The 25,842-nt window shown below is 39.7% G+C and overlaps 2 protein-coding genes and 1 long non-coding RNA gene across 3 annotated transcripts; all 3 read left to right on the top strand.

Annotated features, from left to right (window-relative positions):
• Window positions 1-5,834: 5,834 nt before the first annotated feature.
• On the top strand, window positions 5,835-17,005 carry LOC103404785 (histone-lysine N-methyltransferase ATXR3-like). The gene is made up of 20 exons (XM_008343745.4): window positions 5,835-6,107; window positions 6,290-8,846; window positions 9,342-9,398; window positions 9,571-10,743; window positions 10,864-11,237; window positions 11,323-11,880; window positions 12,046-12,146; window positions 12,228-13,278; window positions 13,391-13,462; window positions 13,636-13,746; window positions 13,830-13,930; window positions 14,514-14,613; window positions 14,705-14,800; window positions 14,989-15,156; window positions 15,250-15,375; window positions 15,474-15,527; window positions 15,610-15,857; window positions 15,949-16,057; window positions 16,153-16,455; window positions 16,534-17,005. The coding sequence occupies exons 2-20, from the start codon at window positions 6,419-6,421 to the stop codon at window positions 16,708-16,710; spliced, it is 7,407 nt and encodes a 2,468-aa protein (XP_008341967.4). The 5' UTR covers window positions 5,835-6,107; window positions 6,290-6,418; the 3' UTR covers window positions 16,711-17,005.
• Window positions 17,006-17,704: 699 nt separating this feature from the next.
• LOC139193710 (uncharacterized) lies at window positions 17,705-20,464 on the top strand. The gene is made up of 2 exons (XR_011578155.1): window positions 17,705-17,938; window positions 20,109-20,464. It is a non-coding gene; the product is annotated as an uncharacterized lncRNA (long non-coding RNA).
• A 2,030-nt stretch (window positions 20,465-22,494) lies between these two features.
• On the top strand, window positions 22,495-23,801 carry LOC114822682 (transcription factor bHLH117). Its single transcript, XM_029097602.2, has one exon. It carries the CDS (start codon window positions 22,623-22,625, stop codon window positions 23,721-23,723), a length of 1,101 nt encoding a protein of 366 aa, XP_028953435.2. The 5' UTR covers window positions 22,495-22,622; the 3' UTR covers window positions 23,724-23,801.
• The last annotated feature ends 2,041 nt before the right edge of the window (window positions 23,802-25,842 follow it).

Raw genomic sequence — 25,842 nt, forward strand, 5'->3', positions numbered from 1 at the left:
AGTGATGATCAGTACTATTTCTAAATGCTTTTTGTTGATAAATATATATTATCGAAGTTAATTACAAATTTACTGTATTGCTAGATGATCGATGGATTTATTTTCTTTAGAATTAGAACCATTTGTATTTTCATGGCTTGCACAGACTAAAAACAGTATCCAAAGATTGTATATTATTCTCTTAATTTGGCAAAACAGTATTTTTTTTAATTGATTGCTTTAATCTTTTACACTTTATATTACATGGCAATAAGATTCGACAAATATATAAGGCATCTAGGGTTTGGTTTTCCCTTGTTTTTGATGGAGGAAGAGGTGGTTTGTATGTTTAGTTTTGTTCTTGTTGGGTACATTGGATGCCTTGTAATCAGAGACTGCTCACTTAAGAAATATTACACCTGTGGTTCACTTTTTGAACTCGAGATAAATATATTGGATCGGTAGTATGTTTTTTAAACATGTAGTAAGTGTTTATTAAACGAATGATATCATTAAGATTATACATGGTTGCAAGAGAGAATCTCTTGCTTTTGAAGCCTTCTTCTCCAACTTTTACCATAGTGCAGTAAAATTCAGTTCAATTATGCACAGCATATGGATCATGGAGTAACTGTATGGTGCGTTAAGTAATGTTGTCATCATCATTAGCCACCGTTTATAAGTCTTTGAAGATATAGCAGGGCTCAAGGTGCTCATCTCAGCTTGCCAAACCTTATATATATATTTGTAGATGAATAGATGGCGCCACTGGATCAATTGCCACATCAAAAGTTGGTTGACTACTACATACCAACCCACGTGAAAAATGAGGCCACTGAACGCCACATGATTTTTTTTTTTTTTTTTTTTGTTCTTTTTATCGTTTTTCTGTATATTGGGTGCAACACTATAATATTTGAGTTCAAGAATACGTGATACTTATTTGAGTTATTTGCTCTAAATGACACAAATGTTGTGTCAAAGAGCACGAATGTGTGGCATTAATTGAAATCTAAAACAAATGGCTCTCATCTATTGAGGGAAGAGCAATGCAGGTTGGAATTGAGACGAATGAATCACCCTTCTAATTTTTCTTCAACCATTGTCATAAACACAATTGGCAAATTGATGTTTGACTCGTGTAAAGTCTATACGGTTAATGCTTTGTTATTTGTTTTGCTTCGTTATCATGCCATATTTTTTTTTGTTAAATTTTGTTCTTGATGAAAATAACATGAAATTCCATTTACTATGTGTGGAGATTTAGAACAGATATTTTATTTTTATTCCATTTTACCGTAGTTTAATTGGACCGCTGATGCATTGTGCAGCATGCATGTATTAACAACTAGAATTGAGTTTTGATGAGCGCGCTTGGATTATGAGATAGTTGTATTCTTCACGCGAGCAATCCATTGTGTTAAACGAAACTCCAGTTTAGTTAGTTGATTGCTGAAAGTTTGAAAATTTAAGGTTCTCCTATTTGTGATGTTAAAGACCATGATCTTCATATATGTCAACTTATAGAAGAGAGACTTATCTACACTCCTGAAAATAGCACTGTGACATATAAAATCAATAACAGAATGTCATGTATAGTAGTTGAAACAAGTTATTTTTCATTGGCAAGCAATAGGGCTAGGCTCTAAAAATCGAAAACTGGAAAAAAAAAAAAAGGTCCAAATATCAAACTGAAGTAAAATAATAATAATAAATAAATAAACCAAATGGATTGAAAACCCAGCCGAAACAAACTAATAGTCTAATGTTACAACCACCCCCATATTTCCATTTTATTTCTGTTTTTCCCCTATAACATTTTTAAATCTATCAATTTAGCCCTTTATCTCTTTTAATCCTAGCCGTTGATCCAGATTCCTTTTTTTTATCCTAAACTGCCATGTGGCAACTCTCTAACTCTCTTCTTTTCCCTCTCTTCCCGAAACACTTTCCATCTCAAACCTCTCTCTCACTCTCACGGGAACCCTCATATACTTTAGAGCTCCGAGAGCTCTTGTTTTCTCTCTCTCTGAAAACTAATCAGAACCAACAGTTTAACCTCATAGATAGAATCCTTGGAGCTTGAGGAACACAGTTATAACCATGCATGCATTGGGAGAACACCTATGTGTGTTCTGCCATTAAAGCCGAGAGCTTCAAACCTCTGAAACTCGAACTCAGGCGAGTGCTCTTCTCTAGTATGTTTTGTTGAGTTATTCTCATTTCAATGGGAGGTTCTAATAAGCATACCTTATATTTTTGTTTTCCAAAACCCGGCGAGTTACGTGATCCACCTTGCCATTCTCGACCACAGTTGAGACTATAAGTAGTATAATTCCGTTCCCATCATTTTAGCTATTTTTCCTCTTCAATTTGGTACTTGGTTTGATTGTTATTTAAACGTTTGTCGTCGACCGGAGCTATAACAGCTCCGGTGTTTTTCCCTGACTACACCCAAAGACACCAGGCCATTAGGCTTCTCTAATCACCCACTGGCCTCAGCCCTTACTTGAACCAGCCCATTTCCCTTCTGATTATTTGGCATGTGGGCTGTGCCCTACATGGGCCGTGCATGTGTGTGAGTTGTGTGTATGTGAAAGTGGGTTGTGCATATGTGTGGGTTGCGTGTGTGTGTTATGTGATACGTGTGTGTATTGTGTGTCTGTGCATGTGTGGTGTGTGTGTGTGTGTGTGTGTAAGCATGTGCACGTGTGTGTATGTATGTGTATGATGGCGTGTGTGTGTGAGTGTGGGTTTGGGTTTAAGCCTAAACCACTCTTCTTCACCCTAAACCCTTTTAACCCAAAAACCTTAGGATCCTAAAACCCATTAAACCTTAACCCATTCAACCCAAATCCTTTATTTTGGTTAATTCAAGCCCAAATCATTTAGAAAATCCTTTTATTTATTTATTACATTTTTGTGCTTAGGTGAAGTTGCTAGTGAGGAAATTCTTAATCCTTATCCGCACAACTCTACTGTTAAGGAGAATCTGTGAGTGGACCCCTTCTAAAATTACATGATTTTATAGTTCAATTGCATAAATTAAATGCATGCCTTACGAGTTTATGAACTGATTTTTATGTTAAGCATGTTTATTGAATATGTTGATTTTTCGTCTCGTGTTTTTGGTGAGAAATTAATTGTTGGCCTATATTGAGCTATATTTTAAAATATCGTATTTTCTATAAAAATCATGAGCTGGTAGATTATCTGATGGATGACGATAGGATGCTATAACATATTTTAGAAACCCCTATTTATAGTATAGACAATGGATGACTTTATACTATAAAGTGGTTATTTTTTAGAGGCGTAACTATTTGTGCGTACCTAGTGGACACTATGCCGCATGGGGCGATGATCTGGTGTTGGCAGATAGGCCAGGAGAAATAATCCCTAGCTACGGGCTGAGGGACACGGAGCAGGCATTGGGCGGGGAGTTGGTAATCTTTGCCTACGGGCGTAAAGACCACAGTGCTGGCATAGGACCGGGAGATATATATATATATATATATATATATATATATATATATATATTTATTTATTTATTCATTGATCTTACTAGTAGTACATCACATTACGAGACGATCTGTGAGACGTTTGATATTTTGTATTCTACGATGTCTGTTAAGATATTTTTGGCATGCTAGGGTTTTCAGTAAAACCATCATTTATTATACTAGTAGTTTTCTTTATATAAACTGTGGGGGGTTAGTATCTTGATAACTGTTTTATTATTATTGTATATATGAACTTGGTTCACTCACCTTTGTTTTGCGCTCCCATTCAGGTCTTAGAAACGAGGACTACAACACGACGTACGAGGCATTCCCCTACTAGTAGCAATCTATCACTCACTTGTGTGATATCTTGTAATGATCTTTCCTTTTATGAATCTTGTTTTAGAATGTGTTATGTGCACTCTAGACACTTCCTTAAATTTTGTTTATTACTTCTAGATCTAATGTTTATTCATGAATATTTCCTCTTAATCATTACTCTTGTAATCAATAAATGGCTTCCATCACCCTCGGGTGTTGGCCAGCGCGTGCCTATCCGGGTATTCAGAGAATATCGGGGTCGAGACGTGTCACTAATTTCAATCCAAGGTTAGGAAAACTCAACTTTTTGGCCCAAACATGTGAAAATCTTATTACCTAGATCATTTTTTCTTTATTTTATCTTGAATTTTTAGGTTAAAAAGAGTTTTTAATTTTGTTTTGGAAAAAAAAATTGAAAATCAAACCAAACCGAAATATAATTTACATAAACTGAATCGAATTGAGCTAAATAGTAATTTCGCTTTGATTTTCATTTTGACAAAAACCGATTCTAAGAAACCGAACTCACCCCTAGCCCTAACAAGAAGCAATATCCAAGTTTAACTAACTGAACTGCAGTGTTCTTAATCAGTTTGAAATAGCCGCTTTTCTGTTTTCTCCATGAAAACCAGATTGTTGGAGAGGCTTTAGGCTTTGAGCTTCAATTATTTGGGCTTTAGAGTTCAGTTTTGGGTCAATGATACTTACTGGCAGAATCTTGCACAACTCTGTGAGCCTCGTGAGTACCCAATAAAGAATCTGATCAAATATTCACCACAAGAAGCAACAAAATTGTAAAGATTCAAGCAACCAATGATTTTTTATCTTTTAACTATTTTACTGGTAACCAATCTACAGTCTTAGAGGGAGATAAATCCAACGTGGATTTTTGTTTTTTTTATTTTTAAGGGAAATAACCGGTGACAAGCTACGGTTATTTACTCATTTCGGAGGCTGGAAGACTCACAGAGGCATTTTTACCTCTCTCTAGCCACAAGTTTGGTTTCCACACCAGCAGCGGGTTACGAACTCAAAACCTCCAATTGTAAAGATTTTTTTAGTGTACCTGAGATATGATCACATACATTAGTTATTATACAAATAGAAATACTTAAAAGATAGAACTTTTACCCACTTATATGAAACATATAACATACTGTTCCGTATTTCGGGCTTAAATTACTTTAACACCTGACAAAATCCCTAGATTTTGGAAACGAGCCCTTTTAATTAGCCCTAATCTCCCTCCACGTTGTGCAATTTGCCTCGTAAAATTATTTTTTGCTCAAGTTCAGTTGAGCGCCAAAACCACGTTTACCAAAATAAGTCCCTATCCCAACGTGGACCCCACCATTCACCCACAATGACAACTACACCCTTCACATGTAATTACATAGACTTATCCGAACTTATGCATCATTGTCGTTCTTAATGCATATGCTTAATCATGTAATTTAATTTTGTATCGTCTTGATTAATCTTCATAGGTGTAGGAGGAGGGTGTTTCGTAACAAATCTATGGGATACGAACTAATGCAACTGACTTGTTGGAAACCAATTTTCTGCGCGAGTAAATATTGTTAATTCTTTGAGTTATAAGCTTATTTTTATATAAAAATATAGTAATGTATACAAGAATGATCTTATTTGAGTTACTTTTATTATGTTATTCAGTTGTGTACTTAGTGTCAAAGGTACAAAAACGCATTAGTTTGATTTTCTTTTGTCTTATTTTCTTTATATGTTTTATTAACATACCAAACTGTCTTATTTTCTATGATCTGTTTTCGAAATCTTGTCTCAAAAGGAATCGGTTCGAAATTCAGAATTTTATTTTCAGTTCGGAATCCCGTTCCGAACCAACCCTAAAGACGAATCACAATTCAAGTGGACCTTTTTGTGATTGAAACTACGAACTCGAGTCCATTTCTACCTGGACCAAACACCCCAAGGCCATTATTGTAATTTCAGGACTTCTCTCGCAATCGAAGCACAAGCCCAAAGGGAAAAATGAATAAAACGAAAAGAAATAAATAAATAAATAAATAATACCACGAAGGTTTCGTCTTTCAGACCAAGAACAGCAACAACAAGAGAGAGGAACGAACAGAGAGAGACAGACTCAGAGATACACAGAGAGAGAGAGAGAGAGAGAGAGAGAGAGAGAGATTGGCCTTCGAGCTCTCAATTTCTTGCAATTTGTCGATCTGTCTTCGTCAAGTCTCTTTCATTTCGCACGCTTCTTCGCTTCGTCAAGCTAAGATTTTCTCGCCGATCTATTCATTCAGCTCGTCAATTTTCTCGGTAATTTCCCCCTTTCGATTTCGTTTGTTTTGTAAACTTCCTGGGTTAGGGTTTTGATTTGCGGAGCTGTTGGAATTCTGGGGTTTTCTTCGATTTTTTGTTTGTTTATGTACGCGTTGTGTTCGATATTGAAACCCTACATTGGGTTTGTATTGATTCGTTTGTTGAATTTTTGGAAATAGGGTTTTCGGTTGGAGCGCTGATTGAGGAGAGGAAGACCCAGTTGAAGCGAATTGCAGCATGAGCATCCATAGCCCCGGGGAAGGGGACAGTTAGGGCTTTGGGACTGGGTGCAAACGGTTGGGATTTCCATGGGCGATGGAGGCGTCACATGCATGCCTTTGCAGCATAATATCATGGACAGGTTTCCAATTCAGGAGAAGACTACTGTTTGCGGAGGCAAGAACGGTAACAATGGATTCAATTCCAAGACGGTTAAGAAGAAGAAGATAGTGAAGGTAATGAAGCCCAAGAAGAAAGTTGTCAAGAACCCTGTGTCTTCAAAGAACGTGGAGTCCGAAAAAAGTGAACTGGGATTGGATAAAGGTGCTAGCAGTGCGACTAAGGAAGCTGAGAATGGTGAAATTGCTGAGGAGAAGGAGGAAGTGGAAGAGGGTGAATTGGGGACTTTGAAGTGGCCCAAAGTTGAAGAAGAGAATGGTGAATTTGTGCCAGAGAAGTCGAGAAGAAGTGAGATTGAGAAGGGAGAGATTGTTGGTGAGAAGTGCAGGAGAAGTGAGGTGGAGAAAGCAGAGTTCCTTTCAGGGAAATGGCGAAGAGGGGACATAGAGAAAGGAGAGGTTGTTCCAGAGAGGAGCAGAAAAGTCGAAGCCGAATTCGGGTCCTGGAGACCTCCCAAGGATGATATTGAGAAAGGTGAGTTCATTCCAGATAGATGGCAGAAAGGGGAAGGGGCCAGAGATGACTACACTCCCAGTAAATTCCGCAGGTATGATATTGGTAAGGACAGGAGCTGGAAATTTGATCGTGAGCGTACGCCACCTTCGGGGAAGTATTCAAATGATGACCCTTTTAGAAGGAAAGAAAATAGAAGTGGAAGCCAGCAGATCAAGAGTATTGCCAGGTGGGAGAGTGGCCTTGACAGGAATACGAGGATCAGTTCCAAAATTGTTGATGAGGACAGTGCGTACAGAAATGAGTACAGCAATGGTAAGTGCCACCCCAGAGACTACCCTTCTATTAATCGGTTAAAAAGGTTTGGTACTGATACAAGTATCGGTGAGCGAAAGAATTATGGAGACTATGGGGATTATCCAGGTGCAAAATTTCGTAGGGTTTCTGATGACACCAATCGCTCTGCCCACCCTGAGCATTATTCACGCAGTTCTGTGGAGAGGTCTTATCGGAATCCTTCATCATCAAGAGTTGCAGCAGACAAGTACTCCTCCAGGCCTTATGAATCTACTTTGTCTTCCAGGGTAGTTTATGACAGGCATGGGAGAAGTCCTGGACTTCCAGGTCATTCTGAGCGATCCCCACATGATCGGGCCCGTTATTTTGATCACCGGGACAGAAGCCCATTGCGCCGTGAAAGATCTCCATATGTCCATGAGAGGTTTCCATATGGTCGGGAGAAATCACCGCATGGCCGTGAGAGATCACCGTATGTTCGTGAAAAATCACCGTATAGTCGTGAGAAATCACCACATGGCCGTGAGAAATCACCACATGGCCGGGAGAGATCACCACATGGCCGCGTGAAATCACCATTCAGGCGCGAGAGATCACCATATGGACGAGAGAGATCACCTTATGGTCGCGAGAGATCTCCATATGGTCAGGAGAGATCTCCATATGACAGGAGCCATCAATACGATCACAGGAACCGGAGTCTGTCTCCACACGATCGACCTCGATACCATGACCGCAGGAATCGCACTCCAAATTATTTGGAACGGTCCCCTCATGATCGGAGTAGACCTAATAATCATCGAGACACAAGTCGAAAAAGTGGAGCAAGTGAAAGGCGCAACTCCCATCACGGTAATAGGGGGCAAGAAGATAAACCGGTGCAGAAGGATCCCTGTGGAAAAGACTCACATTCGACTGCTAAAGAATCTCTAGATAGAAGCACTGTGCCTGATGTTAATGTATCTGTGGAGACAAATTCCAACTGTGAGTCTCACAAAGAAGAACCGTCTCAAATTCCAAGTGTAAATTGCACCGAAAATTCTCATATCAGTGTAGCCCCTCCTGAAGAGCTGCTTTCGATGGAAGAAGATATGGATATATGTGATACACCACCACATGTCCCGGTAATTGCTGATTCATCCGCCGGGAAATGGTTTTACCTCGATTATTATGGTGTGGAACGTGGACCTTCAAAATTGTGTGAGCTTAAAGCACTTGTTGAAGAAGGGGCTCTTGTGTCTGACCACATGGTCAAGCACTCGGATAGTGATAGGTGGGTAACTGTTGAAAATGCAGTTTCACCACTGGTGACCATACATTTCCCATCCCTTGTATCAGACTCTATAACTCGACTAGTAAGCCCTCCAGAAGCTCCTGGTAATCTATTGGCAGATACTGGAGATACTGCGCAATATGATGCTCAGAGTGGGAAGGACACAGCAATCACTTTGCTGCCGCCAGGATTTGGCGCAGATGTTGGTGGAGCTGCTTCTGAGCCTTTAGAAGATCTCCATATTGAAGAAAGGGTTGGAGCTCTGATGGAGGGTTTTGCGGTTATTCCTGGCAGGGAGCTTGAAGCTGTGGGAGGTGTGTTTTATCCGATTTGTATTATTTTTTGGATTTTTAGCCAAGATGGTCTCAGAGATTTGCATTCTAAGATTTGAAATCGATAGAATTGGTCCATGAGTTTGTCTACGGTCAATCATTTTGGTCATTCCGTGAACAATATCAATAAAATAAGGGTAAAATGATAAAAATACCCTCAATTTCTATAGAATCATTTTGATCTATTGTTTATTAAATTGAGGGTAATTTTGTCTTTTTATCCTTATTTAACATAATTTTTCATCCAAAACTAAAATGATTGATGATCTCAGGACCACTTATATTGATTTCAAATCTTCGGGACCAAAGTGAGGAGTTATGCTAATCTTAGGGATCATTTTGGCTAAAAGACCTTTTTTTTTATTGAAATTTGATTTTTTGCTGTTGTGCGGTAACAAATGAAATTACACCTTCATTTTATTTTTTTGTGTGGAGATATCTTATTTTTTGTCCTCTTTTATTTTTGTCGTTATGCAGAAGTTCTGCAAATGTCATTTGAATATGCACAACGAGATGGATGGGAAAACACTGCAGGTACATATTGGTTTACATTGGTTTCTTAGTTTTTTGGAGAGTTAAATAGTATGTCAAGTTGATGTTCAGACAATATAGAATATGAAATTTAAATAGTATGTGAAATTGATGTTAAAAATTGTATTTCTATTTACGAGAAGTATTTTACTTGTGCATCTATTGGCACGTATAGGTTTCAGTCAAGGCCACGATGCTGAACTGTATGATCAGAAAACCGAGGAACCCGGCTATTCTGACATTAAAATAAAGGAAGCTGCAGAAATCTGGCTGACTGCACCTTCTGACAAGGACGCTGGTTTTGCTTGTGGTGATTCTGATGACTGGTTTTCTGATCGGTGGTCATGCAAGGGTGGTGATTGGAAGAGGAATGAAGAAGCTTCACAAGAGAGGTCTTCTAGGAAGAAATTTGTTGTCAATTATGGTTTCCCATTATGCCAGATGCCAAAGTCTGGTTATGAAGACCCTCGATGGCATAGAAAAGATGAATTGTATTATCCTTCGCAAAGTAGAAGACTTGATCTACCTACTTGGGGTTTTTCATGTCCAGGTGAGATAAATGATTGTAGTGGCGTGAGCAGAACAACTCAAGTTAAGCCTACTGTCATAAAAGGAACTATGCTTCCGGTAGTAAGGATAAATGCATGCGTGGTTAAAGACCATGGTTCATTTGTTTCTGAGCCTCGCATAAAAGCCCGTGGTATGGAGAGGTACACGTCAAGGTCTTCTCGGTCATATTCTTCAGGTAGTGATGGGAAGAGATCATCGGGAGAAGGTGACACCCAGTTGAAACCAGTTGGTGAACGACGGTCACAGGGCTCTTCAAAATGCATTACGTCTATTAACACCAACAAAGACCGTATTTGCACAGTCGATGAATTGAAATTGCACTTGGGTGACTGGTACTACCTGGATGGTGCTGGGCACGAACAAGGACCTTCATCATTTTCTGAGCTACAGGTCTTGGTTGATCAAGGAGTGATCTTAAAACATAGCAGTGTTTTCCGGAAATTTGATAAAGTCTGGGTTCCTGTGACATCTGCTGCAGAGACTTCTGAAGCTACTCATATGAATCAGCATGAGAAGAACACAAGATCTAGTGATACTTCAGGACCTGCTCCTTCACAATCTAAAAATGCTTTATTTGAAGAATCGAGCTCAAAGTCGAGTTGGTTGCACAACCTGCATCCTCAATTCATTGGTTATACGTGCGGAAAGCTTCATGAACTGGTGATGAAATCTTACAAAAGCCGGGAGTTTGCTGCGGCCATAAATGATGTTCTAGATCCATGGATTAATGCAAAGCAGCCAAAGAAAGAGGTGGAGAAGCAAATGTACTGGAAAACAGGTATGATCTATTTAATTTAAAGTCCATTCGCCCTCTTTCTTCTCTTTTCCTTGACCTCAATCTTTCTTATTTTATTTTTTTGGTTTGATTTCCCTTCAACTTGAACTTTGGTGTTCGCAGATGGTGATGCACGTAATGCCAAAAGAGCCCGGTTGCTGATTGATGAAAGTGAAGAAGACTATGACATGGGAGATGATTTGCTAACAGTTGAAAAGGATGAGTCTACATTTGAGGATCTATGTGGTGATGCTTCTTTCTACAGAGAAAATAGTGGGAGTTATGGCTCAGAGATGGGAAGCTGGGGTTTATTAGACGGGCAAGTGCTGGCACGAGTCTTTCATTTTCTGAGATTAGACATGAATTCCCTTTCCTTTGCTTCTTTGACCTGTAAGCACTGGAGAGCTGCTGTCATGTTTTATAAGGATATTTCAAGACAGGTCGATTTTTCATCCTTGGGTCCTAACTGCACTGATTCAGCGATTGTGAACATTATGGTAGGTTTTGCTATTTTTTTGGCATCACAGAACAGTAGGAATCTATGTACATCCTCTTAAATCTAATGTAATTCTTTAATTGCAGAGTGGTTATGGTAAAGAAAAGATTAACTCTATGGTTCTGATTGGTTGCACCAACATCACCCCCCGCACTCTTGAAGAGATCCTTAGTTCACTTCCTTGTTTATCTACCATAGATATCAGAGGCTGCAACCAGTTTGGCGAGTTGGTCATCAAGTTTCAGAATCTGAACTGGATTAAGAGCCGAAGTTCATCTGGTACGAAGATATTTGAGGAATCCTACTCGAAAATTAGGAGTCTAAAGCAGATCAGTGAGAAATCTTCATCTGTTTCTAGAAGTAAGGTTCTAGGCAATGATATGGATGATTTTAGTGAACTGAAAGTGTACTTTGATAGTGTGGATAAGAGAGAAACTGCAAATCTATCATTCCGGGGAAGTTTGTACAAACGTTCAAAACTATTTGATGCTAGACGGTCCTCATCCATTCTATCTAGGGATGCTCGCATGAGGCGGTTGTCCATTAAGAAATCTGAACACGGTTACAAGAAGATTGAGGAATTTGTTGCTTCAAGTCTGAAGGATATCATGAAAGACAATCCCTATGATTTCTTTGTGCCCAAGGTACTGGGAGTCATATAGCCGACCCCACTTAGTGAGAAAAGGCTTTGTTGTTGTTGTTTAATCTTTGTCTTGCATTTAGATTTGATTCCCTTTTTTTCCTTTGTGTTTACATTCAATTTTGTACAAATATGTTCTGAAACTTTGTTACCTCCTTTTCTTATCCAGGTTGCTGAAATTCAGGATAAAATGAGAAATGGTCATTACATACGCCGAGGATTGAGTTCTGTCAAGGAGGATATCAGTCGAATGTGCAGGGATGCAATAAAGTAAGTTCTACCTTATTTTTCTGGTTTAGTCGAATGTCCATATCATAGAAGTTTCTCTCTCATATTATTTTCTGTGTGCAGAGCAAAGAATCGGGGGGATGCTGGAGACATGAATCACATTATAACATTGTTTATTCAACTTGCTACACGTTTAGAAGTGGCTACTAAGTCTTCTAATGAAAGAGATGAGCTGATTAAGTCATGGGAAGATGATACATTTGCAGGGTTCTCTTCATCCTCCAAGTGTAGAAAGAAGATCAATAAAGTAGCACCTGAAAGGAAGTACTCGAATAGGAGTAATGGCACTGTGAATGGTAGTTTGGATTATGGAGAGTATGCATCTGATCGAGAAATCAGAAGGCGTTTATCCAGATTGAATAAAAAATCTATGGATTCAGAAAGTGAAACCTCTGATGATATGGACAAGTCTTCTGAATATAGCAAGAGCAATAGTGATAGTACTTCTTCAGATACAGAAAGTGACTCCGAAGTGAGGTCACAAAGTCAAACTGGGCAGTCAAGAGCAGATGGAAGCTATACACCTGATGAGGGTTTTGATTCTATGACTGATGATCGGGAGTGGGGTGCTCGCATGACAAAATCAAGCTTGGTTCCTCCTGTTACGAGGAAATATGAAGTTATTGAGGAATATGTTATTGTATCCAATGAGGAGGATGTGAAACGGAAGATGCAGGTATCTTTACCAGATGATTATGTTGAGAAACTTAATTCTCAGAAGAATGGAATTGAGGAGTCGGATATGGAGCTTCCTGAAGTAAAGGATTACAAGCCAAGGAAAATGCTTGGAGATGAAGTTATAGAGCAAGAAGTTTATGGAATTGATCCTTATAGCCACAATCTTTTACTTGACTCCATGCCAGAGGAGTTCGACTGGCCTCTTGCGGAGAAGCATATGTTTATCGAAGATGTGCTCCTTCGCACATTGAATAAGCAAGTCAGGCGGTACACTGGGAGTGGAAATACTCCCATGATGGTTCCCTTGCATCCTGTGGTTGAAGAAATCCTAAACGGTGCTGAGGAGGATGGTGATGTGCGAACTGTTAGGATGTGTCAGGCTATTTTGAAGGCCATAGAGAGCCGACATGATGATAAGTATGTGGCATATAGAAAGGTGAACTTTTTGCCCCACGCCCTATTGACATGTTACTACCTGGATTTATGTCAAGCCATTAGGAGGATGACTATTCAATCTTGTGTAATTGTTAATTTGATATGATGATCAGGGGCTTGGTGTCGTTTGCAACAAAGAAGGCGGCTTTGGAGAAGAAGATTTTGTTGTGGAATTTTTGGGGGAGGTATGGCTCCATTTTGTTTGTGGAGTTGTTTTCTCAGTCATTTAATCATCCCATATTTTATATGATGCTGGCTTATCTTATACCGTTGTGCAATTTTTTATCTTAAACGTCATGTAAAAGTAACTGTTTTTTGATCTTGTGATTGGCTAATATCTACACTTAATGTAAAATAGGTTTATCCTGTTTGGAAATGGTTCGAGAAGCAAGACGGGATTCGATCTTTGCAGAAGAATAATAAAGATCCAGCTCCAGAGTTTTACAACATTTATCTTGAAAGACCCAAGGTGCTTTTCGCTTGCACAAGTTCACACATAGTTATATGCATGCTTTATGGATTAGCATCTGATCATTCATTGTTATTTGGCAGGGTGATGCCGATGGGTATGATCTAGTCGTTGTGGATGCCATGCATAAGGCAAACTATGCAAGTAGAATTTGTCACTCATGCCGACCTAATTGCGAAGCAAAGTAAGTTCTGTTGTTTTAGTTATGTTAGGCAGGACTTTCAATTCAACTTATCAGTGTACATAACAGAGTCACCTTGCTAGTTATAAATTCACATATTTTTCATTTAAGCTATCATATCTCTGTAAAGATTGTGCTTCATATAGTTGTTTTTTTTTTTTTGGTGGTTTGTTGCTAATGGTGTGCTACTGTTACTTTGTTGCTAATGGTGTACTATTGTTACCTTTGTGTCTTGGTTTGTAATTATGATTTGAGGAGCATTTAATGTTTGGTTGTCAGAACATGCCTTTCCAGATCTTTATTGCTGGAATTTGAATGGCTGTATCCGCACTTGATAAACAATAATTCTTTTTTGCTTAGCTCTGGAGACCAATATATGAGAAGTTGGGATAAAATTTTGATGTTTATAATCAGGATATGGGTGTGGCTTCATTCTGTGTGTTGAAGGCTTATATGTTGATGACAAGAAGGCTTTAACTTATATTGGACAGAAGTACCTGTAATAATCTAGTGTTGCTTTGTAATTGCAAAATTTACTTGAATTTTTCCTGCTAGTTCTATAACATATAGTGTTTGTTGAATACAGAGTTACTGCTGTAGATGGTCGTTACCAAATTGGAATCTACACTGTACAAAAAATTCAATATGGTGAGGAGGTGACATTCGATTACAATTCCGTTACAGAGGTGACTCTTTTTCCTATTGGCCCTGTGTATACTAAATTACAATTTACATGACGACACATGTAAACAGTTGTGCTCATCTGATTTGTGACAGAGTAAGGAAGAATACGAAGCATCAGTTTGTTTGTGTGGCAGCCAAGTTTGCCGGGGAAGCTACTTAAATTTGACAGGCGAAGGTGCTTTTCAAAAGGTTAGAGAAAAATAATGGATGCACTTAATTCTTAGAGGCTCAGATTCCTCTTGAGGGGAACTAAGTTATTTCTTTTTCAACCTTGCAATCTCGGTGCCCAAAGACAGGAAGTCCTCCTATGGGTATTCTTCTACTTTATTTTTAAAGTCATTTTTGTTTTATTAACTGGATTATTGTCCATTGATCAGGTGCTGAAAGAGTGGCATGGAGCTCTTGATCGTCATCAGTTAATGCTGGAGGCTTGTGAGTTAAATTCAGTATCTGAGGAGGACTATCTTGAGTTGGGAAGGGCTGGTTTAGGCAGTTGCTTGCTGGGTGGGTTGCCAGATTGGGTGATTGCATATTCAGCTCGCTTGGTATGTTGTTTTTCTGCTGCGTTAGTGTTTCCTTTTTAGTAATTATTGAAATCAACTATCATTTATTTTCATTCCCTTTCATTTTGGTCGAAGGTGAGGTTTATAAATTTTGAAAGAACAAAGCTTCCTGAGGAGATTTTAAAGCACAATTTGGAAGAAAAGAGGAAGTACTTTTCAGATATTTTCCTTGAGGTTGAGAAAAGTGATGCTGAGGTTCAGGTAAATTTTTTTGACTAATCTATATGTGTGTGTTTAGTATCATGTGATTCATGTCTTTTGTGGTTAATCCTGGCTTACCATTTCTTTTTGCATGATAGGCTGAGGGCGTGTACAACCAAAGGCTTCAGAATTTGGCTGTAACTCTTGACAAGGTGAATTTCTCTGCTATAAATAAGTGGTCGTTTTTTTATATACTATTGCACTGTATAAAGATATGTTCAATGATATCTACAGGTGAGGTATGTTATGAAATGCGCTTTTGGCAACCCCAAGGATGCTCCACCTCCGCTGGAAAGGTTAAGTCCTGAAGAGGCTGTTTCCTTTCTATGGAAGGGAGAAGGATCACTTGTACAGGAGCTTCTTCAGAGCATGGCTCCTCATGTGGAGGAAAACTTGCTAAATGATCTACGGATGAAGATCCTTGCTCGTGATCCATCAGGTTCGGATGACATATGGAAAGAACTTAAGAGATCTTTATTATGGTGAGTAACATGCACTTGAGTTAATTTTCTTATGCTAGGTTTTGACTCTGTAAATGATTCCAACTTTATGGGATTCTTTTTGTTTTCGAAGGTTGAGAGATGAAGTCCGGAATCTTCCTTGTACATACAAGTCTAGAAACGATGCTGCTGCTGACTTGATCCATATTTATGCTTACACACGGTGTTTTATTAGAATACGGGTATGTCTTTCTAATGAGAACCTCTAAAAAGTTTTCCAATTGATTTGTAATTCTGCTATTTGAATCTGAAACGTGCTTCATTTTACTCTCTTCAGGAATACAAAACTGTAACTTCGCCACCAGTATTCATTAGTCCACTTGACCTAGGCCCCAAGTACACTGAGACGCTGGGATCAGGTTTTCAGGAGTATTGCAAGATGTATGGGGAGAATTATTGTTTAGGGCAGCTGATTTTTTGGTATAGCCAGACTAGTGCAGAGCCGGATTGTAGCCTGGCAAGAGCAAGTAGGGGTTGCTTGTCATTACCAGACTTCAGTTCCTTCTATGCCAAGGTTCAGAAACCTTCACGACAGCGTGTTTATGGCCCAAGAACAGTAAAGTTTATGCTAGCGAGGATGGTGAGTTGCGGTTTTTCATATATTTATGCCTTTAGGTTCTTTTTATGGCGTTGCTCATATATTCCAATGCTTTTTCAGGAGAAGCAGCCGCAGAGACCTTGGCCTAAGGATCGAATATGGTCGTTCAGTAACTCTCCAAAAGTTATCGCCAGTCCGATGCTAGACGCTGTTGTGAATAAATCTCATTTGGACAGGGAGATGGTGCATTGGTTAAAGCACAGACCCGCGATATTTCAGGCTATGTGGGATCGATGAAGTTTTGCAAGTGTCGGAACTGGCAGCGGGATTACTGAACCTAACTCTCTCTTCTTCTTTTTTTCAGTTTCAGTTGTTTCGGAATGATTTCTCGATTTTAAATTTACGGCTGCCCCGTTCAATGTGGGGAGTTGGTAATCATTCCAAAACAGCGATTCGTCGTGCCGCTTCCCCCATTCTTGTGTACAGGTTTTTCATCTTTGTAATTTGTAATCCATTATGTAGCAGTAGAACATTTGTTGTCGTCCACTTGTAATTTTAGAGAGAAATGAAAGTAGAGAAGTAGCCAAATCCATTAGCTCTTGTTTTTGTTTCTTACTTTTCTTCTGTCCCAAGTTACTTGCAGCAATTGTATTCTCTAATGTCGGGCCCTATGCTCACAATCCAATGGCCACTCGTTTTATCAAGGAAATTTGACTGGCTCACTTACGTTCTCTTGTGCTTATGGAAAAATGCTAAGACGTCGGCCCCTACACTATTAATTACAAGAAACTAAGAAGGGTAGGATAATCTGTCATTTTGAGAACACGAATCAACGAAGATGGAGGTTGGTTAACCCACTTATAATCTCACATCTCTATATTTCTGAATAATGTCAAATGGTTCGTCGCCACGTTGACTGATCTTGGGACATGAACCAGCAACATGCTTGTAAAGACTCCCCTACTAACCCTTGCGTATTCAATAATTGATAAGTCCTTATTTGGTTTATACTTTTTTGCGTTAATCTCAGTTTACTATCATGAAGTTTTGTGATTTTCAACATTTGGTACATAAAGTTTTTTTCATCACACAATCATACCTCAAGTCTTAATTTTGGGACAATTTCATACATCCATTAAGTTTACCATTAGAACTTCTGTTAACCGATGATATGACGTTCACGTGGACAATAACTGAACGTCACGTTCCATTTCAATATTAAAAAATTAAAAAAAAAACCCACCCGCCTTCTACCTCCCCCAACCCCCCCTTCCTTCTTCCCTTTGCAACCCGCACCCTCTCCCCAAAAACCAGTCTCCCCCAACCTTCCTCCTCCAACCTGCAACCCGCACCGTCTCCCCCAACTTTCCTTCACCACCAAAACCAGTCTCCCCCAACCCGCACCCTCCCTTCCTTCTTCCCTCAGATCCAAGCTCACTCCTGTGCTTCTTCTTCCCTCTGTAACCTGCAATCTGCCATCTCCTTTGAAAATTCCAACCAGGTCCTTTTTCTTCTTATCCATCCCGTAAGTCCCTTGCATTTCTTTAATCTCTCCTTTTTAATCAATTTAATTTGCTTTTTTATGTGAGGAAATTGCTGGATTAAAAAGGGTTTATTTGTGAATAGCCAATTGTAAACATATCTAATTTAACTGTGTTATTGTTTTGGGGGTTAATTAGAACTTATAAATTAAGCTCTGGTTTCATTTTTTTGCTCATTTGATTCGTTGGGTTTACAAATTTTAATTTTCCAACATTGACCCAATTTTCTTTTATGAAAAAACAAGAATTATCATTTTTTTGGTGGTATTAATTTATGTGAAACTCTGGTTTTGATTTGAGGGAAGAAGAAGCGCGGGAGTGAGCTTGGATCTGAGGGAATAAGGGTGCGGGTTGGGGGAGACTGGTCTTGGTGGTGAAGGAAAGTTGGGGGAGAGGGTGTGGGTTGCAGGTTGGAGGAGGAAGGTTGGGTGAAACTGGTTTTGGTGGTTGAAGTGAGCTTGGGGGAGACTGGTTTTGGGGGAAAGGGTGCGGGTTGCAGAGGGAATAAGGGAGGGGAGAGGTAGAAGACAGGTGGGGTTTTTTGTTTTTTGTTTTTTGTATTTTTTTAATATTGAAGTGGGGCTATATTGACACGTGGCGTTCATTTATTGTCCACGTGAGCGCCATGTCATCAATTAATAGTCCCAAAATTAAGACTTGAGGTATGATTTTGGGAAGAAACAAACTTCATGTAGCAAATGTTGAAAACCACGAAACTTCAAAGTAGTAAACTGAGATTAACCCTACTTTTTTTATTGGTAAGTTGAATAATGACGTCATTGTTGTTAGGTTTGTCTGACGTGTAGGATTACTAGTACTTTTAAGGGGCGTTTGCTTGCCCTCACTAAGTGGTACTGGACTAGACTGGACTAACAATTAGTCCAATCCAGTGTTTGTTTTGTACTAGGATTATCTTTAATGAGACTAAGAGGGACTCGCACGGACAAACTCCTTCGCTAGGAGTTCTTGGCTAGACCCCCCGATACCCATGAGATTGCTAAGACCTCGTCTACTCCGTCCTCATCATGCTCTTATCTCTCTTGCTCTCTATTCTCTTAAGCACCGACAACCACCATCACACCACAACTCGCCAACTCCAGCGAGACCATACCACCAGCCCACCACCACTTTCTCCCTTTCTCCTCACCTTGAACCTAGAATTTTGAACCGAGGAAGATCCCGCTCTTACCGTTGTCTGTCCAACTCTAGTCGTCCTCCGATCCACCTCCAAGGAAGATCTCGCACTCACCGTCCTTGATTCAATAATGTCGAGAAGTTGTGTAGGTTAATTTATTTCATTTCTTGTATTTTTTTTGTTCAATTTCAAACTCGTGATGCAACTCTAAAAATGGCAGCAAAGCCTTGACCCGTAGCTCTAACACCGTCCCCCTTTTCCAGCCTTACCAGCTTGTTAATCAGGTTTGTGTTAATGGGTTTGATAAAATTACGTTAATTTGGATTAATTTATTAATTTATGGTCAATTACTTGGCTTGATTTGTGATTTTTGCTTTGTTTTTGCTACTTTGTTTCCTTGTCGTCACTTTTGAAAGAGGCTATGGTTTGATTTTGACCATAATCCATCACTAGCGCCTTACTTTTCTAGAAGTGGATAACCCCAATTAAAGTTCTTAAATAAGTTACTTAGACCACAATATATCACTGGTCAATTGAAGGTCCTTGAATGAGTTATTTGAGTATTGTGCAATCATACTTGTTCAGGTTTTTGTCACGTGGAAACATCACAAATCTATGGTATCAATCTGCTTATTGTGTTAAACTTTAGGTCTTTATTTGTTTTCCTTGTATGAATGAATCTGAAAATTCTTTTGAATGTAGCCAAGATGGAATGTTTGGGGTTGTGATGTTGGTCTTCATATGTGGAGGAAATTAGTGTGTTTTGGCGTTTGGTCTTCAATGGTCAAGTATTTTGGGATCAATTTTGTGGAGTAACTCAGACCGTGAAGATTTTTGTTTGAAAAGAAAAATGATGAATTACAGCACTACTCTTTCACATTCTTTTTTGTACAAGGAAAGCTATCTTAGCTATGAGTTTGGCTATTGTAGTTGATATGGTTCTGATAGCATGCCAAGCATTCTTTGGATATGGGACATGTCACATACGCCATCTTGAACTCGTTGCTAACTTGGTGCAGAAATATCTTATTCGTGCAACAATTTAGGATCCTACGTGCGCTCGTCCTATTTTTTGCACAGGAAGTTCTCGTTTGTACATGTGGACTCCTGGTGTTGCCTACAGTGTGAGCATCCCGCCCTAGCCACAATTTAGCATACTTGATCTAAAATGGAATTGAGTTGGAAGTTGTCTCCTCTTAAAGGATAAAGAGTTGTTTTGTTGCGCCTTTGTTGTAGTTCTTGAATTGAGTAAATATAGCTCGGATGATTGAGGCAGTTAGTTATTTTCCAGAGTTAATGTAGTATTGGGATCTTTCATTTGTCCTAGTTGGAACATTCAACAGTTTGATTAAATTGGTGACCTTTCCCTCTCTCATTTGTTTTTCCTTTCATTGGATTAGCACTAGTGCACATGGAATTGACTAACTGACTTGCTCCGTTGTGAGGGAAGACATTTTAATTGCTTAGTTTAATATACAAATGGAATGCATAAATTGTTCATGATCTCTTCCTTTTGCATATTGTTACTAGTTTTATTCAAACTAGTTGGAGCAAGTCAATTTACGTGTAGGAATCCAAATGTAGCAATGATCAATGCGCAGCTATCCATTTGTCATTGTGCCTCGCATCATTGTGGTCTTGGGATTGAATGCAATTTTCACGGTATGGACTGAAATTGGCTTATACATACAAGAGCAATTCCAAGTAATTATTTCACAATTGAGTAAAAATTTGAACTTGTTAGACATCAATTTTCGTTCTACTCAAATACAAGTATTTACCAACACCTTTAACTTTAGAGTAAATTGTACAAATGGTCCCTCAACTTTAATCAAATTGGAGCAATGGTCCCTCAACTAAAAATCCATTACCATTGGTCCCTCAACTTATCAAAATGTGTAGCTATAGTCCTTTTCATCAATTTTGTCAAAATTTTGTCAAAATAAGCTATGTTGGAATGACCATTTATATAATTAGGGTCCCTTAACTCATCAAAGTGTATAATTATGGTTCTTTTCGTCAACTATGTCAAAAAATTTGTCAAAACGAGTTATATTGGAAGGACCATTGCTACAATTAGGTTAAAGTTAAAGGACCATTTCTCCACTTGAATTAATGTTCAGGGACCAATGGTAATGGATTTTTAGTTGAGGGACCATAGATGCACGTTTTGATAAGTTGAGGGACCAAAGGTAATGAATTTTTAGTTGAGGGACCATTGCTCCAATTTGATTAAAGTTGAGGGACCATTTGTACAATTTACTCTTAACTTTAATCTACAACTTTAAACCAAAGGTGAATAATTAAGAAAAGCATCCTGAACCCTGTCGATTGTTGGGAGAACACTTTGTTATATTGATGTTTGGAATAATGCTACTCTTTAATCATGTATTTTTTATTGAGTCTCACTCTCATCCAATATTATTAATTTTAATAATATCTTTAATAAAAAAAGAAATTAAAATAGAACAATAATGTAGTCCTAGTCTGAGCAAACACCAAATTGATGATAGTATTGTTTTTATTATCCTGCTTTTTAGTCAGACACTGCACCAAACGCTTCACTAAGTTAGTCCAGCTTAGTCTAGTCTAAGCCAATCTAGCTTAGTCCCTGAAGCTAGTCCAGTCCGAGACAGTCCGGTGCAACAAACGCACCCTTACTGGTCTTTAAATTCTTGCTGCTCAAGAAACTTTTGCTCGCCACATCACGAGTTGTTTAAATTAACCTGTCGAGACTTCCACGGGCAATGTTGAAGCCCTCTCAAGAAATGCTCAAATCCCGTTGCGCTATTGAATTCCAAACGAAAATTTTAGATACTTGATAGTTTTTATTTATATTTTGAAAATTAATATAAATCAAACATATTAATTGTTGAATGTTCGTTGCCACTCAATACTACGGTCTAGTGATATTATTCTTCATTTGTAAATGAGAGGTATTAAGTTTGAATTTTGTTGAATGTTCGTTTGAAAAAAAATTAATACATCCCACGCCCAACATCGACCCGTACGCTAATCAGAAATTGTCTCCGTAAAATCCCGAAACCACCCCTATCTGTTTCCCTCCCAAAGAGCAAAGCAAATGCCCCTCACGCCCTTTCCGTGGCAAAATGTCCGTACTCGAAGAAATGGAATCGCCCGAAACGCGAGTGATGAGAGAGAAAGAGGGGGGAGAGAGAGAGAGAGAGAGGATACGGAATCGAAAATGGACAAAAAGGTCGACAAACGGGGCAGGAGACGCAGCGTGGTCTGTGTACGGACCCTGACCTCACCAGCCGCCTTACTGCATGATCGCCACTCCCCGGGCGCCACGTGTCCCTTCCCTACGCCTTCCTCGTAACGTCCCTCTGATCATATATTCTCACATTCGCACAGGAACACTGTTGAGAGGAGAGAGAGAAATGGATGAGACTGAGACAGAGCTGCGGAGGGCAATTCGGTCATTGTCGGGCAGAGCTGACGGAGGTGGAGAGAAGGCCACTGCTTGTGTCACTACTGGTTGGGATGAGGAGGAGGCCACCTTCAACGCCATCATGTCCTCCGGTATCACCTTCCAGTCCTTCCTCCCCACCACCACCTCCGCCCCTCACCACCTCCAAAGCCCAATGCTGCCGTCACCCCCGTCTCTGAAACCCCTACCCTACTCCGATTTCGCTCAAGACACATTCACCAATGTTAGCCCCGCCACCGCCGCCGCCTTGGACTACTCCCAAGTCCTGAGGTTGGCTAAACACGAACCAATTTCCAACTACCAAGACTACTTCCCAACCCCAACATTTTACGATTACCCACCTGATCTCAATTTGCTGCCCACCACCCATTTCTCTCCTCCTCCGCCGCGTCATCTCCAGCACCACGACAATGAATCCAACGACTACTCCTCCATCTTCCAGCACTTGCCAGATCTCCTTCCGCTCGACCCATCTAACTATTTCCCATGTTCTTCATCTTCCTCATCACCCTACAAACGCCCCCGATTCGTCGGCTCTCATCACTTCTGCTACCCGTCAGCTTCTTTCGCCGCCGCCGTCGCCACCCAACATTTCCATCCTCATCCTCCTCTACCCCATTTCAACAACGCCCCTCTGTTCCCACCTCTTAACAACTATGGCTTCCGAACCTCCTCTGCTTCTCAATCTTCATCACACGCCAACGCTCCTACTCCCCCTCCTCCTCCGGCGCCGCAGGTTAAAACTAAGAGAAGGATTACAACCCCATCCCCGTCCCTACCCGGCAGTGCTCTCGCTCGCGAGCGGAGGCAGAGGCTGAGCGACAAGACTCGCTGCCTGCAGAAGCTCCTACCCTGGGACAAGAAAATGGACTCCGCCACCACTTACGGAGAGGCCTACAAGTACATCCAGTTCCTCCAGGCTCAGCTCTCCGCGCTCCAAACCATGCCCGTCCTTACTCCGCCCACCACTTCCTTTGCTACCAGTAGCGTCAGCGGCAAGCTGGAGAGGCTGAGCCGCAACCAGCTTCTGCAGGTTCTGCTCAACTCCCCTTCTGCTCAGACCGTCATGTACTCCCGCGGCTGCTGTGTGTTTTCGGTGGAGCAGTTGGATCAAATCAGCCGCCGATTCAGCCACAAAATGGGGTCCTCCACCGCCTCCAAATCATCTCCACCGTCCCCATAGCTCCATTGATTATCATTCTCTCCTACTAAGTAAAACCAACTCCACTAATCATGGTTACTGCTGCTTAATATTGGGTTATCTGCGTCTAATCGCCTTGATTTCTAAAGTTGGTCTCTTTTTTTTTTAATTTAGTCTGATTTGTCTCTAACCTTTTTTGATGAAATTAGTCAGAGTTTTGGTCAGTGAGTGATCCTTTTGGAACAGAGTGCTGGTTGGAATTAAGGCCATTATAATATTAGGAGAGAAAGTGACAGTTAACCATAGCTATAGTCTATATCTAGGGACAGGGGAAACAGAGAACACCAATGAAAAAAGTACTTTAATATTGTAATTTGGAAAATTTACGGTTTGGAAGAAGAACCAAATGCTTTATTTTCTTGCTATTAAGTGGTCGCACAATTCCAATCATGTGACGCCGCTACCGAAGATTTTCTCATCTAATAATCATGTCCTAGCCATTTAGTACTATAGTTTAGTAATATTTTTTTTTTATTTGTATATGAGAGGTATTATGATCGATTCTCTATAAAGGCAAATTTGAACAACATTATTACTAGCCCATTGTGAGGCTTAGCCTACTCCCTTAAGCCTTTAATACAATGGCGGAGCTAAGAATTTACAACGATGGAGGTCAAAAAATAGCTTTCAAAATTGATCATACTTCCATTTATAATTGTCCACGACATGTTTCATATTTTGGAAATGTTGTATCACACCATCATTATCAATAGAATCAAATATATCATTCTCAATGTATACGACCAAACTATCACTCAACCATTCATCACTCACGCTTGTATCACCAAAAAACTCTTTCAACGGAAGTGTCGCAACGGGTAAAGTTATTGCTAATTTCACTAGCAAGTACACCAAGGGGTACTGTCTAGACTTGACATTTGTGTCGTGTTTTTCATGTTCGTGTCGTTTTTGTGACATATCTGATATTTTAACGAGTCGTGTTGTGTGACACTCATTAAAGTAAGCAGGTAATATAGCCCGAGCCGAAATCGACCTGTTAATATTATCAAGTAATATGACCCAACCCGTTACCAATTAAAGAAAATATATTTTAAATCAATAAATAATGAAAATGAAAAATATAATTTGACAAACAAAAATGGAAAACATAATACTAAATTAGTATATGCATATTATATTGTCACATATATATTACTTCAAAACATAAAAAAATATATATTTGTCTTTCAAGTATTTGACACACCCCGACCTAAATCAGGGCATGCTGGCCGTTACGTAAGAGTGACGTAACCAAGTGCACAATGCGGAAGCAAAATTGATATAAATTGTTGATGCACAAAACTGGAGGTCTTGGAACAACATAAATCCGACCGTGAATTTGCAAGAAAGTAAATGACACAAGATGTATCGTGGTTTACCCCAATGTTTGGGCTACGTCCACACTGATATTGATTGTATTTCTCTGTATGAATGTATGGATTACAAGCGTGAGGGGGAGTCCCCCAGAGAAAGAGAGGGTTTGAGAGAGTTTCTCTGTGAGGATGAGAGCTTTGAATATGAGAGCCTCTGTTTGGGGATGTGAGGCTTAAGGATTGTGAGGGTGAGGAGTCCCTTTTATAGACTAAGGGCTCTTCACTTATTACATATTTGCCCCTTCATTTATTACATAATTATATTTGAGTCCCCAGAGTATTTATATGAGGTCTAAATACAGAGGCCCTAAGTATGGTACAAACAGTAATCCCCTAAGTTTTCAGTCAAAAGAATCTTTTGGCTGGATACTTGAAATTCAGTCCATGTGTAGGCCGAAGTAACTAGATGTCGTCTAGAACTAATACTCGATATGAGGCGATGCTCAATCTGAAATGATGCTCAACTAGAAGTAGCACATGTTGCGAGGCTGCTCGGTTTGTGGCTTATGTTGCCTTAGTTGGCTCGGCTTGTGGCGTTGAAGGTGAGGGAGTCTCTTTTATAGAATAAGGGTGTTGATGCACAAAACTGGATGTCTTGGGACAACGTAAATCCGACCATGAATCTGCAGAAATGTAAATAACACAAGATGTATCGTGGTTCACCCCAAGGTTCGGGCTACGTCCACACTGATTGTATTATATTTCTCTGTGGAAGAGGGAGAGAGAGC

The sequence above is a fragment of the Malus domestica genome, chromosome 17 (assembly GCF_042453785.1).
Source record: "Malus domestica chromosome 17, GDT2T_hap1".
NCBI classification, from domain to species: domain Eukaryota; kingdom Viridiplantae; phylum Streptophyta; class Magnoliopsida; order Rosales; family Rosaceae; genus Malus; species Malus domestica.

What these genes read in the sequence shown, in the direction of transcription:
- LOC103404785 (XM_008343745.4), top strand. Translation starts at nt 6,419, where the DNA reads ATGGGCGATGGAGGCGTCACATGCATGCCTTTGCAGCATAATATCATG. An exon ending in TTTATCTTGAAAGACCCAAG is followed by an intron (nt 13,747 to 13,829) that starts GTGCTTTTCGCT and finishes GTTATTTGGCAG; the next exon opens with GGTGATGCCGATGGGTATGA. An exon ending in AAAGTGATGCTGAGGTTCAG is followed by an intron (nt 15,376 to 15,473) that starts GTAAATTTTTTT and finishes TTTGCATGATAG; the next exon opens with GCTGAGGGCGTGTACAACCA.
- LOC114822682 (XM_029097602.2), top strand. Translation starts at nt 22,623, where the DNA reads ATGTCCTCCGGTATCACCTTCCAGTCCTTCCTCCCCACCACCACCTCC.